Raw genomic sequence first — 18,405 nt, forward strand, 5'->3', positions numbered from 1 at the left:
CTTTTGTATCTGCGACATCCAACTAACAGCTGTTGTGCCAACAATCTTTTTCTTTTTGTATTTTTTTGAAAAACTTAAATGGAAAATGAAAATTATTTTCCAAAACTAAACGACTCCTGAAAGACTAAGAGTCAAAAGGTTCTTCAACATTGGAATGGTCTTCAACATTGAAATGGCTGAACCTTTGGGTCCTAATGCCACTGTGCCAACCTTGTATAGCACCATTGGCTCTCCCAAACCTTAGAAACTCACCCCTCCTTCCCTAAAGGCCATCGCCAATTTGTCATTTTGTTAGTGTCCATGTTAATAAAAGAATTCTTGATGAGCCATGGCCATTGTCCACCATCAGCCATGCCTTTGAGTTGTTTTTTGTTGTTGGGCAAATTCTATATAATATAAATGCATTTTTGGTTTGTAGGTATGGGATGGAATCGGAAGGAATGGAATCAAATTTATCACTTGATTTATTATGCTCTTCATTCAAATTTTCTTTCCATTTCTTCCGTGCCTCAGTCCATTCTGCAAGCCAAACATGAGGTGATTGTATAAGTGTAATTTCAAATGGTGTAGATAATTTTGCATAAATGATGCATATATTTCATTTTAAATCAAAATAACGGCAATATCTGTCAACATTGGTGCTTTTTAGAGATTTCCCAACTTTTGGGCAATTAAAGAACTAAAAAACTCACAGGGTGGAACTCTTGCTCTGTACAATTTTCTACGCAATCATCCTAACAATCCTCAACCAAAGTGCAAAAGAAAGCTGGAGAAGCGTCCCAAATCATCAACATCTCAAAATTTTAGAGTGATCACAAGCATTGATGCTGATTTAGAAGGTGAAGTTTCGCAACCAATTTACAGCAAATTAATTGCTTTTTAAATTATCTTGAAGGAGCATTCTGGATCTGTTCCATATATGTTATCATTTGCCATTAAATTGTCTTTGTTCTTTTCATTTAAAATCCTTTTTCCTATATGTGGCCGATCAAAATGATGGATTTTTGTGATGAGAAAGTTGGTGTGGAGAATTAAATCTAAAGCATTTGGAAGATTGCATAAGAAAAGCTTCTGGTTGCATTTAATTCTTGTCCCATTATAAAGGCTTGTGTGGTTAAATTACAAGGGCCAGGCAGCCAGCTATTATAGAACCAATATAAAATGGTACTGCCATCAAATTTCTGGTCTAGTTGAAGTCATTGCTTGGCAGTTTAGCAAAAACATCAGATGTCTGAAGATGGAGCTTTTGGGGCCTGTGCATGCTATTTTCACTCAGTTCTGTAAATAATTTCATGTTACTGCAGTATCTACGCTAGTTGATGTCGATTGTTCTTTACTGATAACTATAAGCAACTCAACTAAATTCTTGTGTATTATGGTTGGTTTTCTTGTATCATTTTTCTCATTATTTTCTTCCCTATTTTAAAAACCTAAATTCAGCACTTTCTTATCATCAAACTATGATTTTTTGCAAAACTAGGAAAATATCAGTTACTATGCTAGATACCCAATGTAGAGGCAGCATCAAGGATCTGCAGTCTTGGGAGGGATCAGATAAATTAAGAGGGAGGCCGGGGCCGGGGGCGCACTGTGTGGTGGAGGAGAGAGGATATACAATGGGGAACTCCAGTTCCGATCTCAAATTCAAATTGAACAATAACTGCTAACAACATGTTACAAGAAAGCCTCGTCACATGAAATTACACATATACCCGTAAAATACATTGCATTACAAACATACTATCAAGCTACACGACCCAGCTACCCTCACAGAGGACTTTTCACAAACAGCTGGTGTGCAGGAATCTGGAAGCTCCAAATCTGTTATTCCTTTTTCTGTTTTTATACAACCACCTGTAACAATTTTATTCTGTTTTCATATTCCCTTTTTATGTATAAATATCTGTACATCTTTCAATGAGAAAGCGGAGAACTATTTTCAGCCATTCTGTATTCCAACATGGTATCAGAGCATTCGACTAACAGTCCCGCAGATCCTCAGCAATGGCAGCAAACCAGTCTTCTTCCATTCTTTCTCACTCGTCTGCTGCTTCTTCCTTCTCTCACATAGTAACTACAAAGCTCTCCGCTGACAACTATCTCTTGTGGAAGGTTCAAATCTCTGCCTACCTACGTGGGCAAGATCTCTTCTCCTTCCTCGATGGCTCTTCCACTTCTCCATCAGAATTTCTTCCCGATTCCTTCCAGTCGAACCCAAAACCCAACCCTGATTTTCATTCCTGGAGGCGTACTGACCAACTGGTTCTCAATATCCCTCTTCTCTTCCCTTTTGGACTCCATTCTCGGTCATGTACTCTCCACCACCACTGCTCACCAGCTATGGACATCCCTCTCGTCCATGTTCTCCTCTCAATCTCATGCCAAGGAATTTCACATACGTTTTCAACTCACCAATCTTACCCGAGGGGACCTGTCCATCTCTGACTATTTTGGTAAGGTTCATCTTCTTGCTGATTCGATTGCTACTATTGGTAGCCCGATTTCAGATAACGATCTTGTCACCTATCTGCTGAATGGCCTTGGACCTTCATACGAGCCATTCATCTCCTCCATCACCACCAGAACGTCCCCCGTTTCTTCCCATGAACTCTACAAGCTTCTCCTCATTCATGAGTCTTGCCTCACCCTTACACACCGAACCACAAATTCCTCTCTGGAACCTTCGGCGCGTTTTACATCCGCTGCTCGAGACCAGCGTGGTCGTGTACCAAATCGTGGTGGGCGACAGAGGCGTAGTAGGGGATGATACCCCTTCAATGGTCGTGGTGGCCGAACCTCTTAGCCCTCAACATCCTCTCAGCACTACAATGCTCTCCGCCCAACCTGCCAAGTCTGCAACAAAGCTGGCCATGTCACCCTTCAATGCCGCCATCGTTTCAACCACTCATATCAATTTGAGGCTCCCAGCAACTTCTCGGTCAATTACACAGCTTAGACACAGCCGACTCAGCCTTCTGAAGTGTCTTGGTACCCTGATTTTGTAGCTACGCATCTTCTCACCAATTATTTTTCTAACCTAAATCTATTGTCCGAAGGATTATGCAGTGGTGAGACTATTCGAGAGGTGATGACAATGACCTTCTAATTTGTTGGTTTTATAAGGTTTAAAATTTTATTTTGATGATATTAAATAAAAAGAATTTAACATATTTAGTTAAATGATGATATTTTAAGATTTAAGTATATGAATACAAGATCAAAAGCTTACAAGGATCATTGAAAACATATACTCCAAAGAAATATGATCAAATGAAACTTAAAGAATATTAAGACATGGATTCAAAGATGATCTAATAAAGTTTGAAAATCATGAGAGCATGAACATGAAAGAGAACTTGCTAAAAGTTTGAAGACAAGATAGAGCCAAAGAAAGAACAAGCATGAAAACTTAAGTGTTTAGAATGTCAAAAGTCCTAAGAAGTCTTTATATAAGTACTTCATATTTAAATATCTTATGAAAATATGTTGAAAGCTCTTTTAGGATTATTCATTGACTTAGAGACCTTATTTAAAACCCTAGAAAATGTTTTATAAGAAATCAAAGCAAGAGAGCAAAAAAGATTTTTGAAAACTAAAATGAAAAATTTGAATTTGGTCTGCCTAGATGATTGAGGTGCACCCTCAGAAGACTGAAGATGTACTTTAGAAAATTGAAGTTTTACTTCAGTCTACTAAAGAATTTCTTCAGAAGACCGAAGAATTAGTTTAGTCTACTGAAGATTTTTCTGAAGGAATACAGAAGATGCAGTACACCCTCAGAAGACTGAACCCTCATTTCAGTCGTCTGATCTAGGACTTCATAAGACTGAACCCTCAGTTTAGTTGTCTGACCCTGTGTCTAGTTCAAATTTTTCAATGTGTTAAGGAACATCAGAAGACTGAACCCAATACTTTAGTCATTTGAACACCGTTAATGGCTAAAAATTTTAAATGTTTTAAATTTCAAATAAAGGTTTCTTGTGCCCCAAATTTTCTAAAAACTTGGAAGATACTCCAAGTAATCTTGGGCAACACGAAATTACTTTTCTAAGCCTATAAATACATGGTTTTGCAAATCTGATTGGCCGAATTTCTAGAGTGATGATCATCATACTATTGAGTTCTGAGTTGCTTATTCTTATCTAGAAGGAACTTGGTGATAAATTCTCTTGAGCTTCAATCTTATTTCAATTTGATATTTAAATATTGAAATACCTAGTGTTTTGAAATTGTACTAATCTGCTCTATGTGAGAGTGTTATTGTACGTAGAGATTGTCTCTTGTTTCTTGAAGTGTACTGACGATTCTAGGTTGTTGGATCGTTGGCCGAGTGCGGGGTATCACTTGGAGAGGCGTTACTTTAGCCTATTGAAGGAGTGACCAAGCATGGGATATCACTTGGAGAGGCATTCCTCTAGCCTACTTAAGGAGTGTCTAAGCTTGGGGTATTGCATGTAATAGTTTGTTTCGCCCAGAAAGGAACAATATAGTGGAATCTTTTGGTGGTATTGGCCAAAGGCGAGGACGTAGGTTAGGGATATGTCAAACCTCGTAAAAACCGTGGTGTCACTCTCTTTCCTTACTCTCTTTACTTTTCAGCATATATACTTTGTTGTGTGTGAATGCAAAGTGCAGGTATCTGAAGTTAAGAACTGAGAATAACAAGAAGACTCTTAATTAAAAAAAGTACATTTTGATTAAACGTTTGCGAAAACTTAAAAAGGGAGTACATTGTTTAATCGTTTGTGGAAATCTTTATTAAGAGAAGTGCAAACAATTTCATTTAATACAGGGTTTGAAGCAAACTTATACATTCACAGGGTTGCAAAAGTTGAAAGTGCTAAAGAGCTGATTATTTTATCGTAATTTAGTATCTTTGGTTGTTTACTTAAAAGTTGTTAATTGGTTGTTGGTTGATTGTTTAAGTTTTGATTACTTGTGTTGAAGTGTTGGTTTGTGGATTGATTAAGTGATAAAATAGTTTTGCTGTGTGATTGTTAAATCAACAAGAGTTTAAGAATTTGTTAAAAGAATTAAAGGAAAATTTTATAACCCAATTCACCCCCCCTCTTGGGACTACATCTCAACTTTCAATTGGTATCAGAGCCAAGTTGTAGCAAATCCTAACTAGTAGTTACATAAAGATCGATATGGCATATATAGGAGTAGCTCCCTTCGGAGAGGGTCAATCCTCAATTATACCACCCGTATTTTGTGGACTCAACTACACATTTTGGAAACAAAGAATGAGAATTTATCTTCAAACAATGGATTGGAAGGCTTGGAAGGTTGTCACACATGGTGACTTAATCCTTACCAAACTTGTGGATGGAAAAAAGGTTCCTAAGGAAGAAAAAGACATGACTGAAATTGATCATAAAATGTTACAAGTAAACTCAAGTGTTATGAATGCATTATATTGTGCTCTTGATATAAATAAATTTAATAGGGTCATGACATGTAAATTAGCCAAAGAAATTTGGGACAAACTAGAAATAACTTATGAAGTCACCATTGATGTTAGAGATAGTAGAATCGACATGCTCACAAGCGAGTATGAGGCTTTTAAGATGAACTCGGATGAAACCATCACTAATATTACACTAGAAATAACTTATGAAGTCACCATTGATGTTAGAGATAGTAGAATCAACATGCTTACAAGCGAGTATGAGGCTTTTAAGATGAACTCGGATGAAACCATCACTAATATTACACTAGGTTCACACACATAATAAATTCTTTAAATGCTTTAGGGAAAAATTATTCAACTTATGAAATGATTCAGAAAATCCTTAGAAGACTTCTTCCAGTATGGGAACCTAAAGCTACAACAATTACAGAAGGAAGAAATCTAAAAAATACATCCCTAGATAAACTCATAGGATCCCTTCTCACATATGAGATGGTTATGAATGAAAGAAGTGAAAAATCTAAAGCCCAATAATCAATTCCTTTTAAAGCATAAAAAAAAAAAAAACTCTAGTGATGAAGATGGAGAAGAGATGGATAAAATGAAATAGCCTTCATATCCAAGAAACTTGCAAAAATTTTTAGAAGGAAGAATAAATTTACAAGAAAAATTTGGAACTCAAAATCAGATGAAGAAGAAGAAAAGGAAATCAGTAAAAAGAAAACTAAAGAAACAAAGAAAAAACTTCCAACATGCTATAATTGCAAGAAAATTGGACATATAAAATCAGATTGTCCACAGCTTAAGAAAGATTCCAAAAAGAAAAAGAAAAAGACAATGAAAACAACTACTTGGGATAATATAAGGACAAGTAGTTTAGATAATGAATCAAGTGATCAAGAGGTTGCTTGCTATATGGCATGGGTCGATGAGGAAAGTTCCTCACCTAAATCGTTTAATAGTTCTTGTAATGATTCAACAAAAGAATCCAATGAAGAGATATGCCCTCTTATGAAGAGCTTCAAAATGAATTATTCAAAGTAAATAAGATTCTAGTTAATGTGATTAAACGATACACATCATTGAAAAACAAGAATGAAGGGGTAATGAAAGAGTTGGAATCTCTAAGACTTATTGAAAGAGAAAAAGATTTAAAAATCAATAGACTAGAAAGCAATAATGAGAAGGTGATAAAAGAACTAGAAGATTTAAAGTCCAAAACTTCTATGGATAAAGAAAAAGACTTATATATTTCTAAATTAGAAAGTAAAATAAGTAAGATGTTTCAAAACCAAGAAAAACTACAAGAAAAGGGTAAAAATGCTCTAGACTTAGAAATTGTTGATCTTAAAAAAAAAAATTGAGGATCAAACTAAAATAATTTACAATTTTATTAGAGGAAAAGAAAACTTTAATAGAATGATTGGTGCACAAAGAATGTCTTTGAATAAAGAAGACATATGGTTTAATGAAGTTGAAAATGCAAGGAAAAAGAACCTCTATATGGGGTACTTTACGAAAGCTTCCAAAGATTATGCTAGCACCTCTTCAAATGCTTACACTCACACCAAATGTTTTCTATGTAAGAGGAAGGGGCATATTAAGTTTGAATGTCCATTAAAGAGGAAAGATGTGAAAATTAGACAAGTTTGAAAAGTAAAAGAAACATCTCTTGTTAAACCATTCGGGCCAAAGAAAGTATGGGTACCAAGATGAAAGATTAGTTCATAAATCATAGATTTTAGGTATAAGTATTCTCTTATTAGGAGTTAAGTAAGCTAAAATTATGCTGAAATGAAATGGATTAGTAATGACTTAATAACCCATAGAATCAAGTTAACCAATCTTAAAAGAAATAAAGTGATAATTATAAATGTGCTCTGATAATAGACATGCTTAACTCATAAAAATAGATTTGTCTACGTTAAAGATTTGATGCATAATCTGAAAGTCTATATTAACTATGCATATCATGGTGAATATTTCATCTATAGCTAAAGGAATGAAAAAGGATAACCTTAGATGAACCGTTATAAGTACTTGAGGTTAAAATTTTTTTAGAGCATAACATATAATACTATTTGTACATACTTTGAGATTTAGAAAATCAATCACTAACGAAGTTCATAAGTGAAAAATATGAAATACAGTTGATTAAAGTATTGTAGGTGCAATGAACTTGTTTTATGCTCATAGCATATGGCTGACTCAAAAAGAAAATTCTCCTTGATCAAATTTATGGAAAATCATTTCATAATACAAGGATATTAGACATGTTGAAATAGGGGATAAGGATGAGTTTCCAAGCTTATTGATACTTATCATATTGAAACAAAATAATATTGTTGGTCACAATCAATGGATGAATTGTCCAAGGCTTATTTGTCTTGTACTTGCATTATAATACATATGCTTATTGATAAACCTTCTTTATTAATGTCAAAAAGGGGGAGAAATAGTTGAATTAAAAAATTGGTATCTATGAACATAAATTGATATCCATAAGAAGCTCATGATATGATATTACTATTGGCATCTATGAAATATATTGGTATCCATGAGTATGTTATTAGATACTTGAGCATGACAACATATTTATATTCATAAGCATGTTATGATATTGATGATATTGTTATGATATTGGTATTATTATTGAAATAGGTATCCATGAGCACTTACATGAAATAAATTAATATTTGATGCATGTCATGATAAATTTAAAAGCACAATTGGTATTTTCATAGTCTAAATCTATTGAATATAAAATACATTTCATTCAGGGGGAGTTAGACTTGATAAATAATGATATCATGATTTATGGAAATCATTGAAAATTATGATATACAATTTATTGCCTTAGTATTTATACGTTTTTCTTAATATCTTTCTCTTTTTGATTGATGTTAAAAGGGGGAGAAATTTTGGGCAAAAATTAAGCATGATACTGCATACTTAAATTGATATATTGGTATTTGATCTTGAATGATGTGATCTTGATCTTGAATTATGTGATCTTAATATATGAGCACGGTATTGAAATTAATATGGAACTTGGTCTTGATATTGCAAACATTGTTAAGTTGATGCTTATTGTAAGGGAGAGTCTTTTTAAGGCTTACTCAATTTTTTGCTCCTTATTTGTCTTTATCAAAAAGGCGGAGATTATTGGCCTTACAAGGCTTAAAATCTTGTTTTGATGATAACAAACAAGAGGAACTTAACATATTTGGTTAAGTGATGATATTTCAGAACTCAAGTATGTGAATACAAGGTCAAGTGCTCACAAGGATCATTGAAAGCTTATACTCCAAAGAAAGATGATCAAATGTAGTTTAAAGAATATTAAGTCATGAATTCAAATATGATCTAATAAAACTTGAAGATCATGAGAGCATGAACATGAAAGAGAACTTGCTAAAAGCTTGAAGATCATGAGAGCATGAAATAGAACTTGCTAAAAGCTTGAAGACGAGATGGAGTCAAAAAAAGAACAAACATGAAGACTTAAGTGCTTAGAATGTGAAAAGTTCTAAGAAGTCTTTATGTAAGTACTTTGTATTTAAATACATGGTCTTAAATTTTCACGAAATTATCGAAATTCCTGATTTTTGTCACCCTCGAAATCGAAATGGCAGTCGATTTCCGTCTTGCATAATTTTCATCGAAATCTCAACGAATCATTCGAAATTTGTTGAAACCTCAAAATTTTAGCGAAATTTGTTGAAATTTTAACTATGCAATGAAATTTTGTCGAAATTCAAAAGAGAGATTCAAGAGTGAAGTGAAATTTCTCTTTTAATTTATTTTATTGAAACAAAAGGTTATCACAAGTGCTTTTAAAATTATATGAAAAAATAAACTTATAGTAATATTTTATTTAACCATTCATGTCTAAATTATCAATATTTGTATAATAAATAATTTTAAAATGATTTATGAATTTCATTTGCATTAACTAAATATGTTTAATGCACATTATCTTACAAGTATGTTTGATGCACATACTATTTTACGACTTTTCCACTTCTTACAAAACATAGATGTATTTAACTTGTAATATATTAGTATTAAAACTTATATTATTATGTTTGTTAACCATTTCTAAAGTTGCACAAATAATTTCATGCTTTACTACTAGTTTCCGTTATTTTTTCAAATCGAAATTGAAATTGACATCGAAGTCGAAATTTCCGTACTTTTGGAGCTTCAAAATTTGAGTCGAAATCGAAATTTAAAACCTTGTTTAAATATCTTATGGAAATATGTTCAAAGCTCTTCTAGGATTATTCATTGATTTAGAGACCTTATTTAAAACCCCTGAAAATGTTTTATAAGAAATCAAAGCAAGAGAGCAAAAATGATTTTTGAAAACTAAAGTGAAAAATTTGAATTTACTGCCCAGACGACTAAAGTGCACCCTCAGAAGACTGAAGATGTACTTCAGAAGGCTGAAGTTTTACTTTAGTCTACTGAAAATTTTCTTCAAAGGACTAGAGAACTAATTCAGTCTACTGAAGATTTTTCTGAAGGAATATAGAAGAGGCAGTACACCCTCAGAAGACTGAACCCTCAGTTCAGTCGTCTGACCCTGTGTCCAGTTCAAATTATTTAGTGTGTTAAGGAACATCTGAAGACTAAACTTGATACTTCAGTCATCTGAATACTATTAATGGTTAGAAATTTTAATTGTATTAAATTTCAAAAAAAGGTTTCTTGTGCCCGAAATTTTGTAAAAACTTGGAAGATACTCCAAGTAATCTTGGGCAACACGAAATTACTTTTCTAAGCCTATAAATACATGGTTTTGCAAATCAAATCATACCAAGAATTGAAAAATCAATTTCAAAGCCGAAAGTCTTCTTGCTATCTTGCTGCTCTCTCTTGCTCAAATCTTTACAAATATGATTGGCTGAATTTCTGGAGTTTTGATCATCATACTACTAAGTTATGAGTTGCTAATTCTCATCTAGAAGGAACTTGGTGATAAATTCTCTTGAGCTTAAATGTTATTTCAATTTGATATTTAAATATTGAAGTATCTAGTATTTTGAAATTGTACTAATCTGCTCTATGTGAGAGTGTTATTGTACGTAGAGATTGTCTCTTATTTCTTGCAGTGTATTGATGATTCCAAATTGTTGGATCATTAACCGAGTGTGGGGTATCACTTGGAGAGGCGTTGCTCTAGCTTATTGAAGGAGTGACCAAGCGTGGGGTATCGCTTGGAGAGGCGTTACTCTAACCTACTTAAGGAGTGTCTAAGCATGGGGTATCGCTTGTAATGGTTTGTTCTGCTCGGATAGGAACGGTATAGTGGAATCTTTTGGTGGTATTGGCCAAAGGCGAGGACGTAGGCCGGGGATAAGACAAACCTCGTAAAAAATTTGGTGTCACTCTCCTTCCTTACTCTCTCTACTTTTCAGCATATATACTTTGTTGTGTCTGAATGCAAAGTGCAGGTAGCTGAAGTTAAGAACTAAGAATAACAAGAAGACTCTTAATAAAAGAAAGTAAGTTTTGATTAAACGTTTGCGGAAACCTAAAAAGGGAGTACTTTTTTTAATCGTTTGCGGAAATCTTTATTAAGAGAAATGCAAACAATTTCATTTAATACAGGGCTTGAAACAAACTTATACATTCATAGGGTTGCAAAAGCTGAAAGTGCTAAAGAGCTGATTATTTTATCTTAATTTAGTATCTTTGGTTGTTTACTTTAAAGTTGTTGATTGGTTGTTGGTTGATTGTTTAAGTTTTGATTACTTGTGTTGAAGTGTTGGTTTGTGGATTGATTAAGTGATTAAAATGCTTTGTTGTGTGACTATTAAATCAACAAGAGTTTAAGAATTTGTTAAAAGAATTAAAAGAAAATTTTATAACCCAATTCACCCCCCTCTTGGGACTACACCTCAACTTTCACAATTAAAAATTCTGGTGATACCTCCCTCTCTTTCAACTCGTCTACCTTCCTTCTCAAGAACATCCTGCATGTCCCTTCCATTACAAAAAAATTAGTTTCAGTTGTTCAATTCTGCATTGATAACTCCTGCTATTTTGAATTTCACTCCACTCATTCTTGTGTGAAAGACAATGCAACAGGGAGAACCCTCCTCATTGGTCCAACCCGTGATGGTCTCTACCATTTTCCTACAACCATCGTGTCTCCCCCTTCAACACATATTGGTGAAAGAACCTCCTTGGGTCAATGGTACCAATGACTTGGACACCCTTCCCTTACCTTGGTCTCTTGTGTGCTGCGGTCCAATGGCTTACCATCATCTCCCACAGACTCTATTTTTCAGTGTTTAGTGTGTCCGTTAGCAAAATGTCACTAGTTCCCCTTTCCTTCAAAATAGGCTCATTACTCAGCCTTTGCAATTTTTATGTGCAGACCTATGGGGTCCAGCCCACCATGTCTCAATAAATGGCTATAAATACTGTCTCTCATTTGTGGACCCATTTACTCGTTTTACTTGGATTTTTCCTATCAAGCTCAAGTGAGATGTTTTTCAAATTTTCTCCACCTTTTTACCATTCATTGAAAGGCTTTTTAATACCAAGATCATTACCTTACAAACTGATGGGGGAGGTGAATTTCAACTTCTCACCCCTTTTTGCAAACAGCTTGGCATAACTCACAAATTTTCATGTCCTCACACTCACCAAAATAATGGTCTCATTGAACGAAAGCATCGTCATATTGAAGAAACAGTCCTTGCCCTCCTTGCCCACTCATCACTCCCATTTTCTTACTGGGCCGAGGCTTTTGAAACAGTAGTCTTTCTAATTAATCTTTTACCCACTCTGATCCTCAACAACAAATCACCCTACTCTTTGGTCTATCATCAAGACCTCGACTACAAGTTTCTTAAAGTCTTTGGCTGCAAATGTTGGCCCAATCTCTGATTATATTCCTCCCACAAACTGAATTTCCACCATGTCATGTCTTTTCTTAGGTTATAGTCCAGCTCACAAAGGCTACAAGTGTCTTGACCTAACCACAAATCACATGTACATTTCCTGTGACGAACAAAAATTCTTTCCCCATGTCCAAATCTCATTCCAAAATACCTTCTCCCTCATCTCCCTCCCAGACGACCTCTCTACCCATTTTTCCTTCTTCCATCTTAGGTCCAAACCCAAGCACCCGTATACCAATCTCTCCCATCCCCCACGACCCATCCCTCTCTCCTTCTACATCCAACCCAATCCTCTCACAAACCCCATCCTCCTTCTCTGCTCCTTTTTCTGCACCCTTCTCCCCCCCCCCTTTTCCAATATTCCTAACCCTTGTCTTATCCCACCCTGTTCTCCTATCATCACTCGCTCTCACACAAATTCCTCTCGTCCTGAAATTTCATTGATGGAACCATGCTATATCCTACTTGCAATTGTCTTACTATCTCTGCAGGTGTCCCAGATCATCCCTCAAGCTTCTCCAAGGTTGTCAAACACAGAATGGAAAAGGGGCCATGACTAAAGAATATGAGGCTCTCATCCGAAATCACACATGGACTTTGGTACCTTCTGTTCCTCACACAAATGTGTTAGGATGTCGTTGGGTAATTCGCACCAAAACCTTAGCTGATGGTTCTTTTGAAAGGCAGAAGGCACGTCTTGTTGCAAAAGGTTTTCATCAATAGCCAGGTGTTGATTTTCATGACACCTTTAGCCCCATAGTAAAAACTCTCCACCATTCGGCTAATTTTACCCATTACTATCTCTTGTGGCTGGTCCTTGCATCAAATTGACATTGAAAATGCTTTTTACATGGTGTGCTCACTGAAGATGTATATATGCAGCAACCACAAGGCTTTGAGGATCCCTCTCGGCCTTCTCATGTTTGCAAGCTTAAAAAAGCTATCTATGGTCTCAAGCAGGCACCATGGGCATGGTTTGCTCAGTTAAGTTCCTGGCTCCTTGATTATGGCATTATTGATTCCATAGCTGACCCATCTCCGTTTTTCTCAATTGCAATGATTTTCATATGTATTTGCTCATATATATGGATGATATAGTTATCGCAGCCTCCAAACAGTCAGCCATCACTGATCTCATTCATGATTTAGGCCTTGCCTTTCCAGTAATAGATCTTGGCTCTCTGTCTTTCTTTTTGGGTATTGAAGTTGATTTCATTGCTGATGGTTTTCTCTTATCTCACAAAAAATACATCAAACATCTTCTTAGCCGTGACAATATCCTTCATGCCAAATCAATTTCCTCACCAATGGCTGCCTCCCTCAAATTGTCCAAATCCGATTCCCCTGCTTTTGAGGATGCTACTTTATATCGCAGCTGTAGCGACCCCAAAATTCATATCATTTTGTTTTTTCTTTTTCTTTATAAACACTGTCAAGCTATATAACATAACTCAGATATTCTGTAAATATAATCATATCATCATCACGAGCCCAAAGTGGGTGTCATGGTAACCTGTGCATTCCATGCATACTACCTACGCAGCGGAAAACATAAATATCCAAACCATAAACCAAATTTCACAATATCAAAGTACTAACAAATCCACTCATATATACATATACAAACTTTCCAAAAATTCCAAAATGCTGAGGGCTAGTTAACCCTACTACTCAGCCCAAAACTCACCCTAGATCTATGTCAACTCAGCCGCCTCCTCTATCACTGAGCCGACCCTGCTTGTCTCTCTGTGTTATCTGAAATGTTTATAATACTGGGGTGAGACACCTCTCGGTAACAAGAAATATGTTGTTACCAGTGTGTGGCAGACGAGATTATGCACATAACATAATCTTTAATTAAACTATAAATGAGATATCATTTAAAAGTATCTGTACAATAATCCACACCTATGTCATTTAAAATATAGAATTTCTGAGTTATCTATTCAATCATATTTCTATTTATAATATGTAATCTCTGTTTTCTGTAAATATGTACTATGAAAACTTCCCTGGATGGATAACTTTGTCATGATTTAACCCCTTATGACAGGGTTGTGCGGCCCATAGGCTGGACTAAACTCCAGTTGGCCTACCAATGCTATTCAAACTATGTATATCTGTAGCACGAAAGGCCCGCTCCACCTGGTCCAGACGCCAGGGAGCCCTCTACTCTCCTCAAGCACAATTGGCATCCAACACCATACTTTATCTGAGATGTATGGTTGCACTAACTTTACTGTGTTAGCTACGATACCGTGCTCTGTAAGCTGCTTTGGTCCATCAGAGTCCGATACTATGTAATACTATTTCTATATAATATCTATTACCATGATTCTGTATCAACTGTATCAATCATGATTCTGTAATTCACTATATTAACCATGATGCTATAATAACTGTATATCTGTATAAATTGTATTTTTGTGTGTCATGGTTCTATAATTTGTATATCATGGTTCTATAAAACACTGTATAATCATGATTCTGTAAAATACTGTATAATCATGGTTCTGTAAAACACTGTAAAAATCATAGCACTTTATTAACTATAAATCTTATCTCTGTAATAATTGTAAATCGCTTTCTATAATAACGCTGAATCATATCTCTATAATACTGTAAATCAAAGTTTTGTAAAAGTTGTATGAAACTCTGCTAAACTAATATTTCTCCTGCCAAACAATTAAATAAATAAATCTCATGTACTATAATCTATAATTTTTTTGCTTCATAAAAATGATTTATAAGCTGTAGTATTTGTCCTGAAATCACATAATTTCAAACCCACATTTTCATATTATGAATTATTCAAAAATTATAACCCAATAACATATAATTATATATAAAATATTTTACTAATAAAAATCTCCATGTTAATTGGCATAACATATTTCTTTTACCTGACTAACTAAAACCTATTTACTATTTTTTTCTATCCCACGCCTACGACGTCCGTGATTTCAAAACCCTGAAATTATACATATATTCCCCAGTCAATCAACTAAATTCCCAGAATAATTATCATATTCACATTTTAAGCCTATATATTTAAATAAACCAGTTAAACCACCAATATACACCCAAACTACTTCCTTACCTCAGTTTTGGGATGGTGTCTGAACTTCTCAAATCAAAATTCTGCTCTAGTAAAACTTGTAGAGAATCGACCTCTGATCCTTGTAGTGGTTTCTGATCGACGATTCAGGCTTAATTCAAAGTAGAATTGTAGAGAGAATGGGAGGATGTTCGTGGGTTTCGAGAGAGAGAGGGAGAGGAAATAAATTCTTAAAACCAAATAAAGCTCACAGGATTTTATAACTTTAGCATTGCCAGACAAAACCGTCAATAGTTTTTCTGGGTGTCACAAAAATCGTCGATGGTTTGGTCTCTAACCAAACCTTTTTAACCATTTACCATGTTACCCTACTGCGGTAAATACGAAAGCCTCAACGGTTTCCCTACTTCACCACGAAACCGTCAATGGTTTAGCCTTTACCCAAACCATTTTCCTCTTTTTCTTATTTATTTTAATTATTATATTTTCTGGGTCTCTACATTCTCCCCTCCTTTTAAAAATTTCGTCCTCGAAATTTGTTGACTATACATGTACCAATTCTAAAGGGGGAAAAAAAATCGTTGTACTTTTATTAATTACCCTCACTTATGGCGAAGGAATGAGGTGGCTACACATGCGGTTCTAGGAGATTACAATTACTAACCAAAATTCTCCCACAACCCACTATATATGTTGGCCTTATAAGGATTAAAATCTTGTTTTGATGATAACAAATTAGAGGAACTTAACATATTTGGTTAAGTGATGATATTTCAAGACTCAAGTATGTAAATACAAGGTCAAGTGCTCACAAGGATCATTGAAAGCTTATACTCCAAGGAAAGATGATCAAATGAAGCTTAAAGAATATTGAGGCATGAATTCAAAGAGATCCAAAGATAGCTCAAGCAACATCAACATGAGTAATGTGCGTAGAAATCTAAAACTGACTCAAGCTCAAGTCAAAAGAGGACACAAAGCAATATATCATGGAAGACTTCAAGCTTAGAGTTTTAGGCTTTAAGACCATGTTGTAAATACTTCATATTAAAATATCTTATAGAAATATGTTGAAGCTCTCTAGGGGTTAGTTATGGACTTAGAGACCTTATTTAACACCCCGGAAAAAGTTTTATAAGTAATCAAAGCAAGAGAACAAAAAGAACTTTTGAAAACTAAACTGAAAAAACCAAAAAAAGTGACTGCCCAGATAGCTGAAGTGCAATTCTAGAAGACTAAAGAATTGCCTTAGAAGACTGAAGTTTAACTTCAATCTACTGAAAAATTTTCTCAGAAGACTAAAGAAGAAGTTCAATCTACTGAAGAATTTCTTGTTCGAATACAGAAAAGGCTACTACACCCTCAGAAGACTGAACCTTTCACCCTAATCATTTGACCTTGTTTCCAGACTAAATTTTTCAATGTTTTAAAGTATTATAAAAGACTAAACCCTGTACTTCAGTCTACTAAAAACTGTTAACGGTTAGAAATTTTAAATATTTTAAAATTCAAACTAAGGTTTCTTGTGCCCCAAATTTTATGAAAACTTGGGAAATACTCCACATAATCTTGGGCAATACGAAAATACTTTTAAAAAGCTACAAATACATGCTTTTAGAAAATCAAACACACCAAAAAATTCAAAGTTTGTTTCAAAGCTGAAAGAACACTTGCTATCTCAAAGCTCTCTCTTGCTCTCACTCTTGCAATACTAATTTGCTAAGAATTCTGAAGTGCTAAATCAATCTTCTTTGATCTTTATACTTCTGAGTTGCTATTCTCATCTAGAGAAGATCCGGGTGATAAATTCTCTTGAGCTTCAATCTTATTTCCTCTGATATTTGAATATTGAAGTATATAGTGCTTTAAATTGTACTAATCTATTCTTGTGAGAGTGTTATTGCACACAGACATTGTTTCTTGTTTCCTTGTAGTGAATTGACGGTCTAGGTTGTTGGATCGTTGTACCGAGCATGGGGTATTACTTGGAGAGGCGTTACTCTAGCCTATAGAAGGAGTGACCAAGTGGGGGGTATCACTTATAGAGGGGGCTCTATCCTTAAGGAGGAATTTGTAACGGTTTGCTCCACCCGAAAAGGAGTGTTCTAGTGGAATCTTTAGGTGGTATTGGCCTAAGGCGAGGACGTAGGCTAGGGATAAGCCGAACATTGTAAAAATCTTGGTATCTCTCTTACTCTTCTCTTTATTTTCAGCGTATATATACGTTGTGTTGTGTGTATGCAATGTGCAGGTTGCTAAAATCAAAAACTCAGATTAAAGAAGACTCTTAATTTAAGAAAGTACGTTTTAATTAAATTTTTTCGGAAACCCAAGAGGGAGTATGTTGTTTAATCGTTTGCAAAAATTTTAGTTAAGAGAGTGCAAACAAATTTCATTAACTATAGGGCTTACATATATTCACAGGGCTACATACAACCAAATACCTTGAGTTCTTGGAAAAGCTGAGAATTGCCAAAAAGCTATCTTGATTGGGTATTTTGTTATTGATTACTTTAGTTGTTGATTGGTTGTTGGATTGTTCAAGGTTTGTTTACTTGTAGTGTTGGTTTGTGGATTGATTACTTAATTAATTTTTTGCTGTGTGTTTGATAAATTAACAAGAAGTTAAAAATTCATAAAAAGAAATAAAATTTTTAATAACCCAATTCACCCCCCTTCTTGAGACTACACCTTAACTTTCAATTAGTATCAGAGTCGTGTTATAACAAATCTTAAAAAGTAGTTATATAAAGATCTACATGGCACATGTAGGAGTAGCTCCCTTTGGACAGAGTCAATCCTCAATAAGACCACCTATTTTTTGTGGACTCAATTACACTTTTTGGAAACAACGTATGAGAATTTATCTTCAAACTATGGATTGGAAAGTGTTGGCCTTATAAGGCTTAACATCTTATTTTGATGCTAGAAAACAAGTGGATCTTAACATGTTGTGTTAAGTGATGTATTTTCAGGACTAAATGAAGAATGCAAGGTTAAAGAGTTTGTGAGAGCTT

At 34.7% G+C, this 18,405-nt stretch overlaps 1 protein-coding gene across 3 annotated transcripts in view; it reads left to right on the forward strand.

Annotated features, from left to right (window-relative positions):
- The window catches only part of LOC131163744 (disease resistance protein At4g27190-like), a 52,181-nt gene that overhangs the window by 12,804 nt on the left and 20,972 nt on the right, over nucleotides 1-18,405 (forward strand). For 2 of the 3 annotated variants that reach the window (XM_058120449.1, XM_058120451.1), the window contains exon 4: nucleotides 695-839. The exons of the other annotated variant lie outside the window; for it this stretch is intronic. In XM_058120449.1, coding sequence (XP_057976432.1) covers nucleotides 695-839 — 145 coding nt within the window. The remainder of the gene's footprint in view (nucleotides 1-694; nucleotides 840-18,405) is intronic. 3 annotated transcript variants of the gene reach the window in all.

Source organism: Malania oleifera, chromosome 9 (genome assembly GCF_029873635.1).
Source record: "Malania oleifera isolate guangnan ecotype guangnan chromosome 9, ASM2987363v1, whole genome shotgun sequence".
NCBI classification, from domain to species: domain Eukaryota; kingdom Viridiplantae; phylum Streptophyta; class Magnoliopsida; order Santalales; family Ximeniaceae; genus Malania; species Malania oleifera.